Source organism: Eumetopias jubatus, unplaced genomic scaffold, assembly GCF_037043125.1.
Source record: "Eumetopias jubatus isolate StellerSeaLion01/CBP00866 unplaced genomic scaffold, mEumJub1_p1.0 scaffold_8, whole genome shotgun sequence".
In the NCBI taxonomy this organism is placed as follows: Eukaryota; Metazoa; Chordata; class Mammalia; order Carnivora; family Otariidae; genus Eumetopias; species Eumetopias jubatus.
In genome coordinates this window covers 89,834,473-89,853,711 of record NW_028274814.1, presented here as the reverse complement: position 1 = coordinate 89,853,711, position 19,239 = coordinate 89,834,473, and the positions used below count along the sequence as shown (strand labels likewise).

Below are 19,239 nucleotides of genomic sequence, written 5' to 3'. Positions count from 1 at the left end.
GAATTTTCAAACTAAGCATGGCAATAAGCCTCCTTCATTATTAAAGCTAATCAGAGCCTGAATGTATGTCATTTGCAAAGAAAATAATACTAAATTATACAAGGGCAAGTCTAAATTAACATTTTATAACTCAAGGTTAGATAACAGAAAAATATAGTTTACCACTACAATTAATATTTTACTGAAACCAAGGGAATGCTAAGCACAATAGATCTATGTGATTTATACATTTTTTGTTTAAAAATACTTCAGCAACTAATACAGAGACTAGCATATAGTATATGCTGAGTAAATGTATGTGGGAACTGGGAAATTCTGTTCTTGCTGCCACAAAGCTCACAATTTTTGAGAAAGAAAGAGCCTTGTCCACTAAACCACAATAGAGTAAGCAGCATCAAGAAAGGGGGGATATAGAAAAGAGATTGTTGAAGTCTTTTAAAAAGACAAAGTGATTCATGTCACTCCTTAGTGTTCAACCTCAATGAAGTTCGATTCCTTATGATGGTTTATAAGAACCATAGCTACTTTTTCAGACTTATTCCTAGCCCTGACATCTCCCTAAATGGAATTTCTCAATATTTCTTGAAAAAATACCACAGGGCACCTGGGTGGCTCAGTTGGTTAAGCGACTGCCTTCGGCTCAGGTCATGATCCTGGAGTCCCAGGATCGAGTCCTGCATTGGGCTCCCTGCTCGGCAGGGAGTCTGCTTCTCCCTCTGACCCTATCCCCTCTGATGTGCTCTCTCTCTCTCATTCTCTCTCAAATAAATAAAATCTTTAAAAAAAAAAAAAGAAAAGAAAAAATACCACAATCTTTTACATTGCTTAATGCCTCTCCCTTTCTACCTAGCAAACCTGTTACTCCTTCAAGTGTCACTTCTATTAACCCTTGCCAAAATCCTCTAGGCAGGTTAGTTACTTCCTTGTCTATGGGAGATGGGAGGAGGGACTAAGTTTTTATTGAGCACTGAGATGTGGCAAGTATCATTAAATGCTGTATCTCAAATGAGTCTCTTAATAGTTCAGACACGTAAGTGGTATTGGTATTAACCTTCTTTTACAGATGAGAAATACTCTGACAGGTTCATTTACCCAAAATCATACAGCAGCAAGTAAAGAGTAATGCACTATTCTAAGGCAGGTCTATGTGAATCCACTCTGTGGTCTTCACCTAGGACTTAACATACTATATTATTATTTGTTTGCCTTTCTATATTCTTTTCATTGAATTATTAAATATAAGAATTATTTTATTCATTTTTAATCCCTACTATTTAATTAGTATGTGGCAACAGAGGTACTTAAAAACTATTCTCAGTAAATGAGAGAGAGAATAGTTGTGATGGGGTGCATGGGAGGGGTAGAAAGAGTACAAAAGTCAAGGGAAGAAAGAATTTAAAGAAGGCAAGGGCAATATCATATAATAGGAAGATAATTAGAAAAGGACACAGGATTTAAAGATTTGATCCTCTAAACTTTAAGTCATTTCTGAAGCACAATGTGAAAGTAAGCCAGCCTGCAGTGGGCTGAGAGTGAGCTGCAGCTATGTGAAGGACACAAGCTGTTTAAAGTAAAGGAATTTGGAAAAAAAGGAAAGCTGAAAGAGGAGGGCCATTTGAGTAGGAAGCAAAGTAAGAGAAAGTTCTTAAATAAAGGGCTTTATCATCTTTCCAAGATACTGTTTACAAGGCTAAAAGGAAAATGAAAGAATCATCAACAAAGAAAAAGGGAGAGAGCAAAGGAGGGAAACAACGAGCAGGATGAGCTTTGGAACGAGAATGGCCGTCTTCCTTGAGGGAAGATGGTTCATACTGGCCTATATTTGTTCAGTAAATAGAAGGCAAGGTTGAGGTTTGCCCTTCAAAACACAGGAAAAAAACAAGAAATACACTTCGGAGGAATCAGACAGAATCAACAAGAGATGAGTTTTAAAAATGGTCCATACACTAAGAAACTGACTTAAAAAAAAATACACATCAGTTAAATTGATGCGCTGTGCATTTCTCCCTGAATGCTCATCAACCTTGAAGTATGAGAAGTTACTGTCCTAAGAAACAGGATCCTTCATTGACTTGTGGCATAATTAAAGAACTGTAAAAAATCTAATGCATACTTACTTTAAAATACTTTTCGTTAAAAAAAAAAACTTTTCATACTGGGACTGGCTTCCTAAATACTATCCATGAATGTTGGAGAAAAGTCCCTATAAATAATAATATAAGTATTTTCCATTTATCTCAATATATGATAATATATTATTACCTAAAAAGTAATTTCGGTAATAGTGTCATCATCAAAGAATAGGAATTAAAAAGAAAAAGATACCTTAATAATATTCTGGAGTACCTTCTCATTCACGACTGCTTTGTGACAGGCTGTTTTTTGGTATAAATCCACAACTACTTCTAAAGACCTTTCAGCAAACGGTACATAATTCAAGGCTACCCATTCCGCCTAAAAAGTAATATTTTCACATGGAGTTAAAAATAAATGAGATTAAGTTAAATTATACTGTGTTCAAAGAGACACCTTCTTTGTCTTAAAGTTCAGTCCTTGGTTTTAGGTCAGATTATATTACATGCAAAGTTTTCAAACAGATATGTACTTCATGAAAGAACGATTTTCAGCCAGGCAAAAATTAAAACTATCAGAAAAAGCGCAGAGAGCATTCTACCAAGAAATGGGAAAGATGTACTTTACTTGTTGCCAACAGGTTAGGACAATTTCAGGAAATTTAACTCACCGGTGCAAATAGTTGGATCTATTGTGATTCCATTGTGTTGCAAGACAAATAGAATGAGAAAAGTTAATACACATTAAAACTACTCTTCGGACCATGTAAAATTTTAATTTAATGTTGAGTGAACAAAATCAGCCTGTGCATGCATTCAGAAATTTACTTTTCCCCTAAGCCAAAATTTGCCAATGATGGCTATAAAAATCTTTTAGGTAAAATCCAACTAAATTTCACACCAGCAGTAGACAACTTATTTAGTACACACAGATGTCTTCAGTTTGCATTTCAGGCATTTATTTTAGACAAGATTAGGCTTAGGGATTTAGAAGCCATTTTGTAATGGGATGGGGCAGTCAAGAAAGGAACTCTGAAGAAAAACGTAACATGAAAGGGGCCAAACTTTCTGGAGAACTACTTGGGAAAGGAGAGTTATAAACAAGAAAAAAAGGAACAGAGAAAAGATTTTCCAAATAGTGTTTCTTTTGAGCTTAAACTGTTAACAGACATATGAAAGTTTATTTGTAAATGAAAAATTTCCATCTTATGTGGAACTGTTTATAAGCCATGAAATCTCACAGAGAAAATACAATTTAAATGAAATTACCTGATTATATTTTGCATTTGCAATGTGCTTGGTTTCTAGCTGTCCATACTGTGGAGGTTTACAGGAAAATTCCACAAATGCCAGTAACTGGTCAAATATAGCTGGATACATTATCTGCATGTTTTCTGGCCCCACGCAGATGGCCTATAAAAGCAAAATATGAACAGCAGAATGCATAACCTGAACTCCAGTTAAGTTCTTCACTGTATATGCATTTACCCAAAGAATCTTAAAAACTGTCCTATTTTATATAAGTATTATACAATCTTTTATAAGCCCTGAAGGACATAGCTATTACAAGCTATTTTAAACTATTATTGAATAAAGTATAAGCCAAAAGTGTTAATGAGCTACAAAATGTTTTTAATAGAAAGTGTGATTTATGACTTAACAGACTGGAAAAAGGGCAAGCACTTGGAGAGGAGCCCCAGGCAGTCCTGAGGTTCCATGATCGGATCATTGGTTCAGGACCATTACACCATCAAGAACGCTTCAATGACCAAGATTATATTGACTGATACTGACTTCTATTTAAGTGATAGTATCAGTTCAATGAAATGACAGCTGATTTCTGCACTATGCTTAGTCTTCTGACTTTCACAAATAATCATGTGTATTATAGTTGGGGAAAATAAGCCATGGATGAAAATCTGTTTCTAAAAGAAATGTATATGTTAATTTTTTAACAGGGCAGTGTATATTTAATGTCTAATGTATCTGAATATATAGACTTGTTCTAAAACAAGAAAATTTTAAAAAATTAATAGAAACTAAACCTGTTATAAACAATTTGATAAAACAAATTGATAAAACAAATTGCATATCCTGACACTGCAGATTTTAATTACTTCAGGTATGTTGAAAGTACTTAAAATAAATCTTATATTTTCATTTTTTTCTAGCCACAAATGTGTTTTCTCCTCTTGTCCTTTCACATATTTTAGTGTTTCTTTTTCTCTGTGGGAAAAATATTTAATGATATTATTTACATAATGTCTAAAATAAATTTGTGCTTTACAAAACAAAAAGCATGGTCATTCTGCACTTGAGGTACCCTCAAAGTACTAAATCAAAATTCAAAGCATTTCAAAATTTTAAGGAATATTCTTTAAAAAGATGCACACATTTATGTTTTTCTGCAACCCATGCCTTTTTAAACCTGTCAGATAATACATTAATTTTATTTTCCCTGAGAGAAGATGTAACCATTTAGTTATGACTTAAGTTTTAAATAAAAGTCTTGAAATATAGATAAGCAAAGTGCTGCCATACCTAAGTTAGATCATCTTATAATTACAATGTAAAAAAGTAGAATAAAGATATCTAATACTATCTCTCAATATTTGGTCACTTTTCTCAGTAACAGTAAACAGAGAACTTGAATGCCTAAAAAAATTCACTCTAAGGACTGATTCTGTAAATTTCACTTTCTTCTTTACTAACCTCTTGCTGAGTTGTAACTCTTATAAGTAAACAAGCAGTAACTACTGTGGAAAAGAAATAATTATACCAAGTGGATTCCTAAATTTTCAATGACTAAAAAAGAGAAAAAGCCTGTGTGGTTACCTTAGAAAACTAAGTATTACCATTTCTCTGGAAATACCTTAGCACCAAATAATGACTGTGACTACACACTTTGATTTTCAGTGGTCCTTTATAAAAAGAAAACATACTGTAGCATTACAGTTGACTTAATAAGCAATTCTGAGATCTTAAAATGCATAATATGAAATTGACATGTTTTTAAACAAACTCCAAGAAAAAGGTATTACTGGTTTTTCTTCAGTATTAAGTTTGTGTATCAGAAAAAAACTACAGTATGAACCTGATAACAGATTTTACTCCAAAAGTTAAGAATCAGTCAGCTATCTAGACATTTCCTATTATTCCAGTTTGAAAACTACATGTGAAAACAAGAACAGAAAATGGACATCCAAACTCTGACATGGTTCAAGGTTTCTCTTAAGTCCTTCAACAATAATTCCTTCAGTACCTAATAAAGACTTTTTTGCCCTCTCCCCTCATATACTAAGACCTTTGACAGGGAACTTGATGATGAAGACAGTAACAGCTAACATTTAGTTTAACTGTGCCAGGCAGTAAGTGCCTTATAAATCCCATTTAATAAGAAAAAAGTTGAAGATCTATTATTTTTTTTTATAGATTAATAGATTAAGAAGCTGATATATAAAGAGATTCCAAAACTTGTCCCACTGACTAGCAGGCAGGGCTTCATTGCACAACTCCAAGGGCACCATCCACACACAATGTGATGGTGTTTCCTGGAGTACTACTCTAGCAGCCTTGATGATGGAGGCAGGCAGATACAGTATCCAGCCATTGACTTTAGGAAGTTTAGCAATAAATAAGACAGATGCAGTCTCCTGATCTCAGAACTTAGGGAAAACAGATAATCAAATTCTCAGGTCCAACACATGCCAAAATATCTTGGCCAAAAAACAAAAAAAAATCAATTAGCATACATAACTAGGTCAATTTGGTGGGAACTAGTGATTTAAGAACCAAGTGAAGACTGTGACCCTGAAGCCCTAAACTATATAAGGGTAAACGTGAAATCAAAAAAGGTTTTACGCAGGAAATGATCTTTAATCAATAAAATGTTTCATTGGATAGCTTATTAATTTAAGGATAAAGTCCCAAAGTAAGTAAATTGTGCTGTAAAAAACTTTTCTGACACCTGTGGGAGAAAATACACAAACACTTTTATTGATAATGAAATATGTTAATTTTTTCTATTAGGAAATATTAAAGACACCACATGCTTACTCATATTCAAGTACTATGAAATATCATTTAGATAATCACATAAGTAATAAAGAATAGCTAGAGTGAAAATTAGTAATGCAAAATGATACCAACTGATAGAAATGAACAGCAATAAAGCCTCCTAGGTTTCAGACTGAAGGTATGTATATATTGTTTTCAAAGCCAGTAAAAGCTCAGAACAAATTCCTAGTAGTTGGAATAAATGATTCTGTTTATTCTGTCATTGTTAAAGCAGAGTTTTTAAAAACAAAATTATGTACTTTTTTTCCTTGAAAAAAATTTTGGAGGTTTGGGTTTATAAAAACCTGAATCAAACATCTAAAATGAGAGTTCTAGATTACGGACATCCCATAAGGCCTGTGCTTTCCTTTGCTTTTCTGACAGAATAACTTTTCAGTTTCCTCCAGGCCACTCCATAAGCAACCTATGTGCATGGTCAATCAAAGGCTAAAAAATAAGTAGTGACAGGCTACTTTTATTTCTCCACTGAAAATAAAAATAGCTATTTTGATTTCAATTGCTGAAAGCTAATAACCCTACAATAAAGTTTCTTAAATGTCAGATTCTCTTAAATTTTAAGTTTCTACACAATTTGTTTCTCTACACAATGTAACTAGGGTTAAAAAGATCAAGGAATTACTACTCAGCTGGACTTCCTCCAGAGCCAATGAAGAGGTATTATGGTGTAACAGAAACCACTACTTTTACTGTGAAAGTTTTCATCACTCCAGCTGGATATAATGCAATCAGTTAATTAGAAAACATGATTTGCAGTACACAAATCTGATTAACACATGTGTAATCAGAATCTAGTTCCATTCTAATTTTGTTAGAATGTCATAGCAACTTTGTTGGAATTGCTGGCTCCTCTGTTGGCATTTTTCCGCTTAGCATTATGGTTGTTGTGAACTGTGCTAACAATTATCTCGACAGTTTAAAGAATTCTTTGATTTTGATCTGGTCTTGCCTGCTAACTGGGATTTACTCAATGATTTTTAGGTTTGTTTATTTTTAATTTTTTTAATTTATTATTTTTGCTGTTTGGTTTTTAATTTTTTATTTAAATTCAATTAATTAACATCTAATATATTATTGGTTTCAGAGGTAGAGGTCAGTGATTTATCAATCTTATACAATAACCAGTGCTCATTACATCACGTGCCCTCCTTAGTAACTTTTTCACAGTAACAAAACACACTAGGTAAGATATATCTCTTTTTACTTATCAAACTCAACACCCAAAGAATAAATAATCCAATCAAGAAATGGGCAGAAGACATGGACAGACATTTTTCCAAAGAAGACATCCAAATGGGCAACAGACACATGAAAAAGTGCTCAACATCGCTCGGCATCAGGGAAATCCAAATCAAAACCTCAATGAGATACCACCTCACACCAGTCAGAATGGCTAAAATTAACAAGTCAGGAAATGACAGACGTTGGTGAGGATTCGGAGAAAGGGGAACCGTCCTACACTGTTGGTAGGAATGCAAGCTGTTGCAGGCACTCTGGAAAACAGTATGGAGGTTCCTCAAAAAGTTGAAAATAGAGCTACCCTATGACCCAGTAACTGCACTACTGGGTATTTACCCCCAAAATACAAATGTAGTGATCCGAAGGGGTACATGCACCCCGATGTTTATAGCAGCAATGTCCACAATAGCCAAACTATGGAAAGAGCCAAGATGTCCATCAACAGACGAATGGATAAAGAAGATGTGGTGTGTGTACACACACACACACACACACACACACACACACACAGACACACACACAATGGAATATTACACAACCATCAAAAAATATGAAATCTTGCCATTTGCCACCACATGGATGGAACTAGAGGGTATTACGCTAAGTGAAATAAGTCAATCAAAGAAAGACATGTATCATATGACCTCACTGATATGAGGAATTCTTAATCTCAGGAAACAAACTGAGGGTTGCTGGAGTGGTGGGGGTGGGAGGGATGGGGTGGCTGGGTGATAGACACTGGGGAGGCTATGTGCTATGGTGAGCGCTGTGAATTGTTAAGACTGATGAATCACAGACCTGTACCTCTGAAACAAATAATACATTATATGTTAAAAAAAAAGAAGATAGTAGGAAGGGAAAAATGAAGGAGGGGAAATCGGAGGGGGAGACGAACCATGAGAGACGATGGACTCCGAGAAACAAACTGAGGGTTCTAGAGGGGAGAGGGGTGGGGGGATGGGTTAGCCTTGTGATGGGTATTAAAGAGGGCAAGTACTGAATGGAGCACTGGGTGTTATACGCAAACAATGAATCATGGAACACTACATCCAAAACTAATGATGTAATGTATGGTGATTAACATAACATAATAAAATAAAATTTAAAAAAAGATATATCTCTTTTTAAAATTTCTGTGAGGAAAATACTTTATAAATTTATTCTTACTTCTTTTTTAAAATTTAGGTTTCTAACAATTCCAGAGCTAAATTTAAGTACAATGAATATATATGTATATATATGATCCCATAGCTTATTAATTTTCTAATTATAGAAGTACTTTACGGGACGCCTGGGTGGCTCAGTTAGTTGGGTGGCTGCCTTCAGCTCAGGTCATGATCCCAGGGTCCTGGGATCAAGACCTGCATCAGGCTCCTTGCTCAGTTGGGAGCCTGCTTGTCCCTCTGCCTGCAGCTCCCCCTGCTTGTGCTCTCGCTCACTCTCTCTTGCCCACGCTCTAACAAATAAATAAATAAAAATCTTTAAAAAAAAAGAAGTACTTTACTAAAGTTGTTATTCAGAAAAGTATATCCTCTTGTAAAGAGCTGTCAAACCAAAAATGCTGGTGAAAGGAAACAAGAGGATACAGTTTCTGAAAGACTCTCAAAACAAACCTGAATCATCTTTTCAAATACATCAGAAAACCATACGTTTTTAAAATAACTGGATGTTTACAATACTGAATTTACACAAAGTATATATTTTCAACAATCCTGGTGATCCCGAATTTATCTCAAAAAATATACAGCAAACTAAAAAACTTCCAGTGAACCACATGCATTATTGTTTAGAGAGCCACTAAAATTCTATTACCTTTTGGAGAACATCTAAAGCTGTAAGCACCGCTTCCTGTAAACTTGTCAAAACTGCTTCAGTATAAGATGGAAGAATGAAAGGGGATGCATCTGAACTTATTGGGACTGACACAGCACTGTGCAATATGACTCCCAGCTTTTGCAAGTCATCCATGTTGAAACCAGTTTTTATGTGTTGGTAGAGAGCTGGAAATATCTGAATTAAAGCGGTAAGGAAAGGCTGGCTGGGAATGAAAGTCAGTTTGTCAAAAGTAACAGGAGGCTTAGTGCTTTCCGATCCGATTCTATACCAGGTATTCCATGCAGCCCACCAGAGATTCAAATCTTCAAGCTCATCGGTAACTATGGGTGGCTCAGAGCTACTATATCTTCCAAGTCTCTCTCCAACGGAATCTGTTCTTACAAATGGCCTGCTCAGGCCAGGGCCTGATATGGACCCTATAAGGACAGGCACAGGTACATTAACTGCAGGTGGTGTCTCAGGCTTATCTGAGTCTCGGACGGGGGACACAATCTGTAAAATCTCCTGGAAGCTTTTCAGTGCAGCCAGAGATACTTCGTTGTTTTTGCTGAGTGCTGCTGACTGTATATGGTCAAGGAGAACATCCCATGCTCTTGAAAAATCTCCTATATTAGGAAGAGAAAAACAAAATCTATCAAAGTAGTCAAGATTTCTCTTACTACTGCACACTCTGGAATGTTTGCTTTATTTTTCTACTTAAATTCCTATATAACTAGGAAAATATGCTTAGGTATTAAGGTAGAAACAATGTGAATTAAAATCAATGAAACCCAAAACTCCAGTAAAAATTTTTTTTCAAATACAGGAATAAAGGGCACCAAGAAGAGGATAATGAATATATCAATGTTTTGGTCTTAAAAACAGAACTCTATAAATGTATGTACATGTGTACACTATTTCCTGGTATTTCTGCCTAAGGAGAACAGAATAAAAACTTAAGAGGGTAAAAACAAAAGCTTTTTACAACTTTGATCTACCCATCCATCTTTATTAATGATTAAAAATAAGATGTTCTCATTCTTAAAAATATTGGAAAAGTTAACAAATTATAACTGAATAATACGTGTTTTTTATAGGTCTAAATGTTTAAACTATGCTATGCTCATAAAATCTTAACTTTACACTTTGGTTTTCATATTTACATAACTTATAGTGGCAGAATTTTCTTTTTTCTTTTTTTTTTTTGGTTGCAGAATTTTCTTAAACATTTTTTCCCAATTACAAGGAGTCACCAGGAGAAAATGTACCATAAAGAACAGACTGCCTTTTTAGAATGAGTCTAAATTTCTTCCTCTCATGTGAAACTGAGTCTGCTGATCCACCATCAGCAGAGCACAGGCTGAATGGTAGTTGTTAGTTTCCACTGGTCAATCCAATCTCTTGTTCTACTCCTATGACCAATTAGGCACATTTATATTGAAGCTCTTTATAGCAAAATGTAGTTTGTTTCTATGAAGCCCAGCAAAAAATGACCTTGTTCCTCCAGCAATCTAGCCTAATGGCTTTAACACCATGGATTATTACCCACGTACTTGCACTTACTTTTTTCTTCTAAGGTTTTTTAATTTATTCGTTTGAGAGAGAGAGAGGGAGAGCAAGCAAGAGCACGAGCAGGGAGGATGGTTAGAGGGAGAGGGAGAAGCAGACTCCCCACTGAGCAGGGAGCCCGATGCGGGGCTCGATCCCACGACCCCAGCATCATGATCTGAACCGAAGGCAGATGCTTAACTGACTGGAACACCCAGGCGCCCCACATACTTGCATTTAAATAACACCAAAATCAGAAGAATTGATTATTTTCCAAAGCAGGATGACATATGTAGGCTATGAAATACTTACATAATAAGGTTTAAAGTCACTTCCCAAAGGCTATAAATGACTAAATTTTTAAAAAAGAGATAAACCCATATGCCTAAGGAAGCATTCAGTTAGTAGGAAAACTGGAAGTAGTCCTGGTATGAAACAATAAGTACTACTCTGCCTATATAGGACAAAAAAATAATACCTGGCCAGTTACATGCCTCTTCCTCTCCACTCTTTCTTTTATTAAAAAGTGAGGTATAATTTACATACAATTGAAAACACAGATTTTTTTTTTTTAGTAAACTGTTCAAAGAGTTTTGACATATTACATTTAAAAACTATCAAAACAGCTAAACAAAACACTTCTGTCTGTTGCCATCCTAGTTCAAAAGTCAGATGAAACATACATTTACCAACCAGAATGGTGACTTAATCTCAGAATATTTCATACCACAGGAAGAAAAACCCTGCAATTCCTCTATTAATGTAACTCTATGTCTAGAAAAAAGTCCTCTTTCTAAAAGACCAGGTATAGTTATATATTGTACATGGTTATGTTAAAAATATGAACATTATTCTAAGATAATAAAAAAACATTTTCTCATCTTCGAATTATAAAAAAATTATCAAAGCTACACAAACCACCTTGTGTCTTTTTAAAAAACTGGATCTTTATTAGGTTTTAGCTTTTCAAATAAAGTAACTATCATGGAAGTATTAAAAATGAGGCTTACTTTGTCAAAACTCAGCAAATGTACAGTTAAGACTGGTACATTTCATTTTATGTAAATTTTATGTGAAAATTAAAAACTAGGATTTTTACATATATATTATATATTAAGCTCTAGGAGTGCAAAATGGATCAGACACTACAGATTATTTTTTGGGAAAAAAAGGAAAAATGCATGAAGAACACTACACAAAAATGCTGATGGAAAGGATAAATATGCTTATGCTTTAACATAAAGAAGGACAAAAAAGCCAAATGTAAAATAGTAACTTGTAAAAATGCAAGAATATGTACGACATACTCATAATTATGTAAAAAAGTATTTGTTTGGTTCATTTTTCTCTACCACCACCATCACCACCATCAGAACTGAAAGTACAATCTACACTGGCTTTCTTAATCTCAGTACTATTGAAATGTACACTTCTCTCTGCCTATATACCTCCTCACATTTTGTCTTACCGTTGCCTGACGAACTACTACTCACCCTTCAGATCTCAGCAAAAATACTGCTTTCTTAGAGAAGCCTCCCTGGATCTCATAGGCTGGGTCAATTACGTATTATAAGCTTACAAAGCATCACTCCTTTGTAACATTTATCACTAATTTTGCATTTATGTAATTATAGTTATTCCCTCAGGCCCATGATAACAAGGATGCTGTGTGTTTTACTCACTACTGTATCCCCTAGAGGCTAGCCCATATGATGTATGTTACATATTTTCTCAATGAAATGAGTGAAAATGTGTATGCTCATGCACACACCACACATCAACAAAGACTGGCAGTTAAGACTGATTATTCTTGGAAAGTAGCACTGTACATAAAGTTTTTAAAGATCTTTTGTATTTTCCAAATTTCCTTTAACATGAATTATTTATGTAACTGGGGGGGGGTGGTATATATACCTAAAGGTTGCAGTAAGTATCTTCTAGTGTTAAAGATTCTTGCTACTCCAGCCAATGTTAAAACCCAGGTCTCTGCCCACTGCTTCTCTGCCGTGTCCCTTGAATGATGAATGAGAATATTGCCACCTCCAGACTCAATCTTTTCTTTGTCTGCAGTGGTAGAAGACTCCCGAACTCGGTCCAGTAGATGAAAGAGAACCTGAATATTTATAAAAATGCACATAAAAATAACATAGCTTAAGTAACAGCACAGCAGTTAGAAACTGTCACAAGAAATTACACCTGACAGATCAATCCCCAATCAAAAATTTAACAGTAGAGATATTATCCTTAAAGTCATGGAATATGAAAAAAAATTTTTTAAAGATTTTATTAGAAAGAGAGCAAGTGAGCACACAAGCAGGGGGAGTGGCAGGCAGAGGGAGAAGCAGGCTCCCCGCCAAGCCAGGAGCCTGATGCAGGACTTGATCCCAGGACTCTGGGATCGTGACCTGAGCCGAAGGTCAGGTGCTTAACCCACTAAGCCACCCAGGCGCTCCGGAATATGAAAAACTTTTAAATTGTATAGAATATTTCTAGGACTTGTTGAGTTGGGGTATCAATAGAGCATCTACGGGGTAATATACAGGAAGGGAATGAAGCTAAGAAGTCCATAAAAATGTAATTATGGAAGACATCTGTGGAGAGGTTATAACTGAAGGCTCAGGCAAGCAACAGGACGCCTGGCTGGTTCAGTCACTAGAGCACATGACTCTTGAACTCAGAATCATGAGTTCAAGCCCCACATTGGGCGTGGAGCCTACATTAAAAAGAAGAAGGAAGAAAAAATCAAGCAGCAAGTGTTTGGGACTTGAAGAATGTTTACATTTGAAGAGTAGATTCAGGGGAGGGAATTGAAGAAAAAAATTTTTTAAAAATTGGAAAGACAAGCAGAAGCATTCTGTGAAACAGAATCCAAGGGAGAAAAAATTTCAAGGAGAAAATAATCAACAGCGTTAAATGCTACAAAAAAATAAAAATGAGTAGGATAAGAACTGAATTTAGGGTGCAAATCTTGGCAATCAGAAGACCACCTATAACCGATGAACAATTTCTGTGGTTCTCAAAATATGGTCTCAGAACCAACAGCATTAGCATCACGCAGGAAATTCATAGACATGCAAATTCTCAGGCCCCAAGCCAGAGGGCTCAGAAAAATCAGAAATTCTGGGAGGCAAGGGCTGGTGGCTAAGCAATCTGTGCTTGAACAAGTCCTCTAGGTGATTCTGTTACCTTAAGGTTTAAGAAACTATGAAGTAGAATAATCTGGAAATCATATTAAAGGGTCAGGAGAATGCAGGGGAAGAGAGGAAAGAAAAAAAATCACTGACAATTAGGCAGCAAGATTAACAATTAAGCTGTTTAAAAGGAAAATAGGAATCAGAGAAAATATCAGTTTGTTTTTTTAAAATAGTAAGGGAGGCTTAAGCATGTTTGTGATCTGAAGAGGAGGAGCCAGTGGATGGAGTTGAAACAGAACACACAGGACGGAGAAGGAATTTTAATTATTTTTATTAGTGGATATGCATTATTAATTTTTTAAGAAGACATTTTGGAATATTTTTATTAAATTGAAGACAAATTGTTAAATACAATTAAGATCTACTATGCAGCCTATTGTCAAACTTACTGATCTCAGAAATTCACAAAAGTGGTGAAATGATAAATAGATTTTTATTAAAACAGAATAGATGGAACAAAAAAGGAAAGCTTTCAGCAAAGAGGGGATGCTCACTAATAAGCTGTTGGCTTTGTAGAAAGTTTTTAAAGTTTTTTAGAAATATTTATTTATTTTGAGAGAGAGTGCACCTGCACATAAGCGGGAGGAGGGGCAGAAGGAGAGGGAGGGAGAGAATCCCAAGCAAATTCTATGCTGAGTACAGAGTTCCTGATGCAGGGCCCGATCTCACAACCATGAGATCATGACCTGAGCCAAAATCAAGAGCTGGATGCCCAACGGAGCCGCAGATACCCCGTAGAAAGTTTTTAAAAACAGGATGAAAAAGAAAAATAAAGGGGTGCCTGGCTGGCTCTGTACAGCAAGTGACTTTTGGTCTCAGGATTTTGAGTTCGAGCCCCACGTTGGGTGTAGAGATTACTTAAAAATAAAATATTAAAAAACAAAGAAAAAAAGAAAAAAATGAAACTGTATATTTAATGAACAAACATACAGAATTTACCAATTAGAGGTTACTTCTGTTTGGTGACCCTGCAAGTATATTTCACTATTGTTGATATTCTTTTATTTATAAAATTCTCAGTTGGTTACATTTGAATTATGTGGTTTTGGGGAAACAGGAAGAAAAAAGGGAAAGGCAAGGGCAGAAATCAGAGACAGAGATAGTAAGAGATGAAGACAGAAAAAGAGAGAATAGGCTTTCAATATGTAATTTATTCTGAGGTACAACTTAAAGTATGACAAAACTAACATTCAGTTTTGTCAAAAGCACAAACGCATGGAAATTCTTCTTCAAAAATTAATAGGAACGAGATAATTTGGAAAATTTAGAAATTTGTCTCAAAAGCTAGTAACTCAAGCTAATCTACAATACCTTCCAAATAACAGTGTGCCACGTTGAGTGCTGTAATAAAGTTCCATGCGCACCAATTGTTGAAAACAGAGTTTGTCCTGCACTCTTCCTCACAGCAGGGCGGGGGTCCACACAGAGTTCACCCAATTTTGCATAAAGACACAACCACAAGCAATCAAAAGGTGGTGCCGGATGGAAAGGCCGATTTAAAACAACTCCTTTCTCTTCTGCCTGCTTTTGCTGTGCTGCCTCTTCTTTATTTAATTCTTTTTCAATAGTTTCTCCTCTTTGGAAAAAATAATCTGAAATATTCCACTAAAAAGCAAAGTAGAAAAATGCCATTTCACTCACAGATTTCATTTTAAACACATAAATATGCAACACATGGTTGCTTTACCTTTCAGAATAAAACTTTTAATAGCCACTTCAGTAATTTCTTTTCTAGTAGAACAGATTTGAAAACATCTCTGTCACATGTCTCCATCTGAGTTCAGGAGAATTTGGGTTAACAATCATGTGCTAACATGAATATTTTCAAACATTTTTATTATGAAACATTTCAAGAACATACAGAAAAACAGGGAAAATGTATCAATATACTGATACACAGAAAGCCAATTGTTAACATTCTGTGGTACTTACCTCGTGCCTAAATTTTATAATTCCCACTAGATAAAGGCTTTAAAAAAAGAACCATGATACCATTATGACACCACAAAAATTATTAACAATTCCTTAATATCATTTAATGATATTTTATAATTTCAAAAGAATAATTACTATATCCAAATATATCTTATGACTTCATTCTCAACCACAGTATGTGGTGTATGAATTAATGAGGATTATGCCAATTATAAAAATGTAGAGAATCCTATGAATATAAATATAAAGGAGGTGACACCTAGCAGTAATTTAATCAACACTGAATTAACTACTCTTTGGGAACAATTCTATACACGTGCTTACTTTCTTTCCTATAATTACATTTTTAATAGTAACTTATCCAGCTTGTAAGGGATATTTAAGTTTGACTTCAAAAACTTCTGGCTTATAATAAACATTTAAGAGTCTAAATAATTGCCTTTAAATACATTCATATTGGGAAGAGCTTTCTATTTGTTTACTTATATAATATTAATAATATCCTAACTTAGATTCTACTTCTTTCTACATTCAAGATGAGTAAAATGAGGATCAAGACATCAATAATTAAACAATTAACAAGAGGCACACAGAATTAAAATGCAAGTATATCTGTTTCCATAGTCAAACCTCTTCCATTAACATATGCCTTCTAATAGCTAATAAAGCAATGCTGACAAACTATAGGACTGTGTATATAGCAAAGCCCTGTGTATACAGTAAAGCCTTTTATTGGAGCTTTATTTACTAAATAAGTAATATATGGAAATGTTGCTCCTGAAACAATATTAAAAATCAGTTCATCTTAACACTAGCATCAACTGAATACTTCCCTTGTATGTACTATCACTTGTTTACTAAATCCTCTCATGACAAATCTTTTAAAGCTAAATTTCAGCTCAATATATCAAAATGATTCCAAATATTCTATTAATGAAGTAATTCTTAAAGTATGTCATTTAACCCTTCATGCAAAATAGAAGTTTAGTACTTAAAAGTCATTTAAACAACCCCTCTAAAGCCAAAAGCCTGTTCTCCTAGCATTCACTCTCAACAGGATAACAGTGATTTCTAAATCATATGATCACAAGAAAGACAATAATACCTACCAATAAACCTATTGAAGTCAAACTAATATTAAGTTCTTGGTTATGAAGTCCAAAGCTACCTGCAACATCTACAACAATCTGCAGGCACGTACAAGGCATTGTTGGTAGAAAATCTGTCACGACCAACTGAAGACACTGGAATGCAGTTCGTATCAAGGATTCTCTGAAAAAAATTATACTCATGCACTTAAAAGAAATTAAGTAAAAAGACACACCTTACAATAATTTTAACCAAGTTAAATTCTATTTTAAAAATTGAACTTCCCTAATACAGATCATACAGTATTTCAATATTTACATAACTGTAAAAGATAAAGACATACTTGAACAAATTAATAAATAAAAATAAAGAATTTTGTATCAACTAGTCAAACAAAACAGACATTAATGAGAAAAGGAAATTGGCTACAGCTACTTTCTCACCACTATATCCCCAATATCTAGTATGGTGCCTAGCACATGCAAATACACACAATTTACTCACTGAATGAAAACTAGTTCCTCATTCTTTTATATCTATATCTTATTTAAAATTCTACATCTAGTCTGTAAAAGAAAAGAGTACATTTTGAATTTCAAATGAAGAGAATAAGAAGTAACTGATTTTAGAGAGAAATTCCAGTGGTGAAATAATAATGAAAATGAATTGTAATAGCTAACGTTTATTTTTTTCTTCAAGATTTTATTTTAGAGAGAGAGAAAAAGAGAGAGAGAGAGAGCACACAAGCAAGGGGAGGGAGAAGGACAAGCAGACTCCATGCTGATGCAGGGCTTGATCTCATGGCCCTGAGAACACAACCAAAACCAAGGTGGAAATCAAGAGTCAGATGCCCAACTGACCAAGCCACCCAGGCGCCCCAACTGCTAAAACTTATTGAGTGTTTGCTATGTAATGCACCTCCTAAATGTTTTACATGTACTAACTAATTTCATCCTACAACAATGCCTTATTTTATAACTGCATTGTAGACTGGAAGAAGAAACTTAAGCTTGACTTAAGCTATGGCTGATCTCTTTCCACTTTAATCATCTCAGTATTTTGTAGTATTTAAGAAAATTTATTACCACAAATAAATAAGAAAAAATAATTTTCCATAATAGTCCTAAGCATCTCAATCATATAAAACTCCTCAACTAGTCATCATACCAGATAGTATGAGTTCTGCTGCAGAATGAGACAAATAGATGCAAACATTTGACAGACCTCTCCATTGCAATGTTCTACCTTAAGTTAAATAAGTCTATTTTGCTCTTCCTTCAGTATTTACTACTTAGTTAATAATACCACCATTCATTAAGCTGCCTAAGTTAGAAATCTGGAAGTCATTCCTTATTCTATTTCCTTTATCACCCTTCACTCCCATAATCAATCTGCTAAGCAGCTCAAATCCATCACTCTTCCTCTGTATTTCTAGAGAACACTGCAGGTTCTCTCATTTCTCATCCACCCCTCCATGGTGCTGTCACAGTGATACATCTCAAATGCACATAAGATCACACTATTCCTCTGCTTAAAACTCCTAAAAATGCCTCTCAAATGTTTTGAAGACAAATCCAAATAGTTTATAAGGTCCTTCATAATTTTGACTCTGCCTTCCTCCAGGGACACAGGCCCCTACCACTGGAATCCTATTCTTTTGCAGCCTAACAGACTATTCTCATTAGGATTCTACTTACAGAGCTTGTTCCTTTTCCCTAAGATTCTACTTTTAGAGCAAGAGCTATTTATCTGTGTAATCAGAGTAACTAGCAAGCATAGTACTTAGAATATACTGGCATAAAATAAATGAACAATAAATGTTGCTGGAGTGGTGGGGGGTGGGAGGGATGGGGTGGCTGGGTGATAGACATTGGGGGGGGTATGTGCTATGGTGAGTGCTGTGAATTGCGTAAGACTGATGAATCACAGACCTGTACCTCTGAAACAAATAATACATTATATGTTAAAAAAAAAAAGATAGTAGGAAGGGGAAAACGAAGGGGAGGAAATCGGAAGGGGAGACGAACATACCATGAGAGACTATGGACTCTGAGAAACAAACTGAGGGTTCTAGAGGGGAGGGGGGTGAGGGGATGGGTTAGCCTGGTGATGGGTACTAAAGAGGGCACATATTGAATGGAGCACTGGGTGTTATACGCAAACAATGAATTATAGAACACTGTATCAAAAACTAATGATGTAATGTGTGGTGATTAACATAACGTAATAAAAAAAAAAGTCCCTTAAAAGCAATTTCTTAGATTTCCCAATAT

The 19,239-nt window shown here is 34.9% G+C and overlaps 1 protein-coding gene across 3 annotated transcripts in view; it reads right to left on the bottom strand.

Moving 5' to 3' along the window:
* MON2 (MON2 regulator of endosome-to-Golgi trafficking) overlaps positions 1-19,239 on the bottom strand; it is a 102,530-nt gene that overhangs the window by 21,243 nt on the left and 62,048 nt on the right. For 2 of the 3 annotated variants that reach the window (XM_028110836.2, XM_088025264.1), the window contains 7 exons: positions 16,987-17,149; positions 15,254-15,547; positions 12,663-12,861; positions 9,198-9,826; positions 3,342-3,485; positions 2,744-2,761; positions 2,326-2,454 (listed from right to left, as the gene is read on the bottom strand). In XM_028110836.2, coding sequence (XP_027966637.1) covers positions 2,326-2,454; positions 2,744-2,761; positions 3,342-3,485; positions 9,198-9,826; positions 12,663-12,861; positions 15,254-15,547; positions 16,987-17,149 — 1,576 coding nt within the window. The remainder of the gene's footprint in view (positions 1-2,325; positions 2,455-2,743; positions 2,762-3,341; positions 3,486-9,197; positions 9,827-12,662; positions 12,862-15,253; positions 15,548-16,986; positions 17,150-19,239) is intronic. The other variant, XM_028110837.2, reaches the window with a different exon arrangement.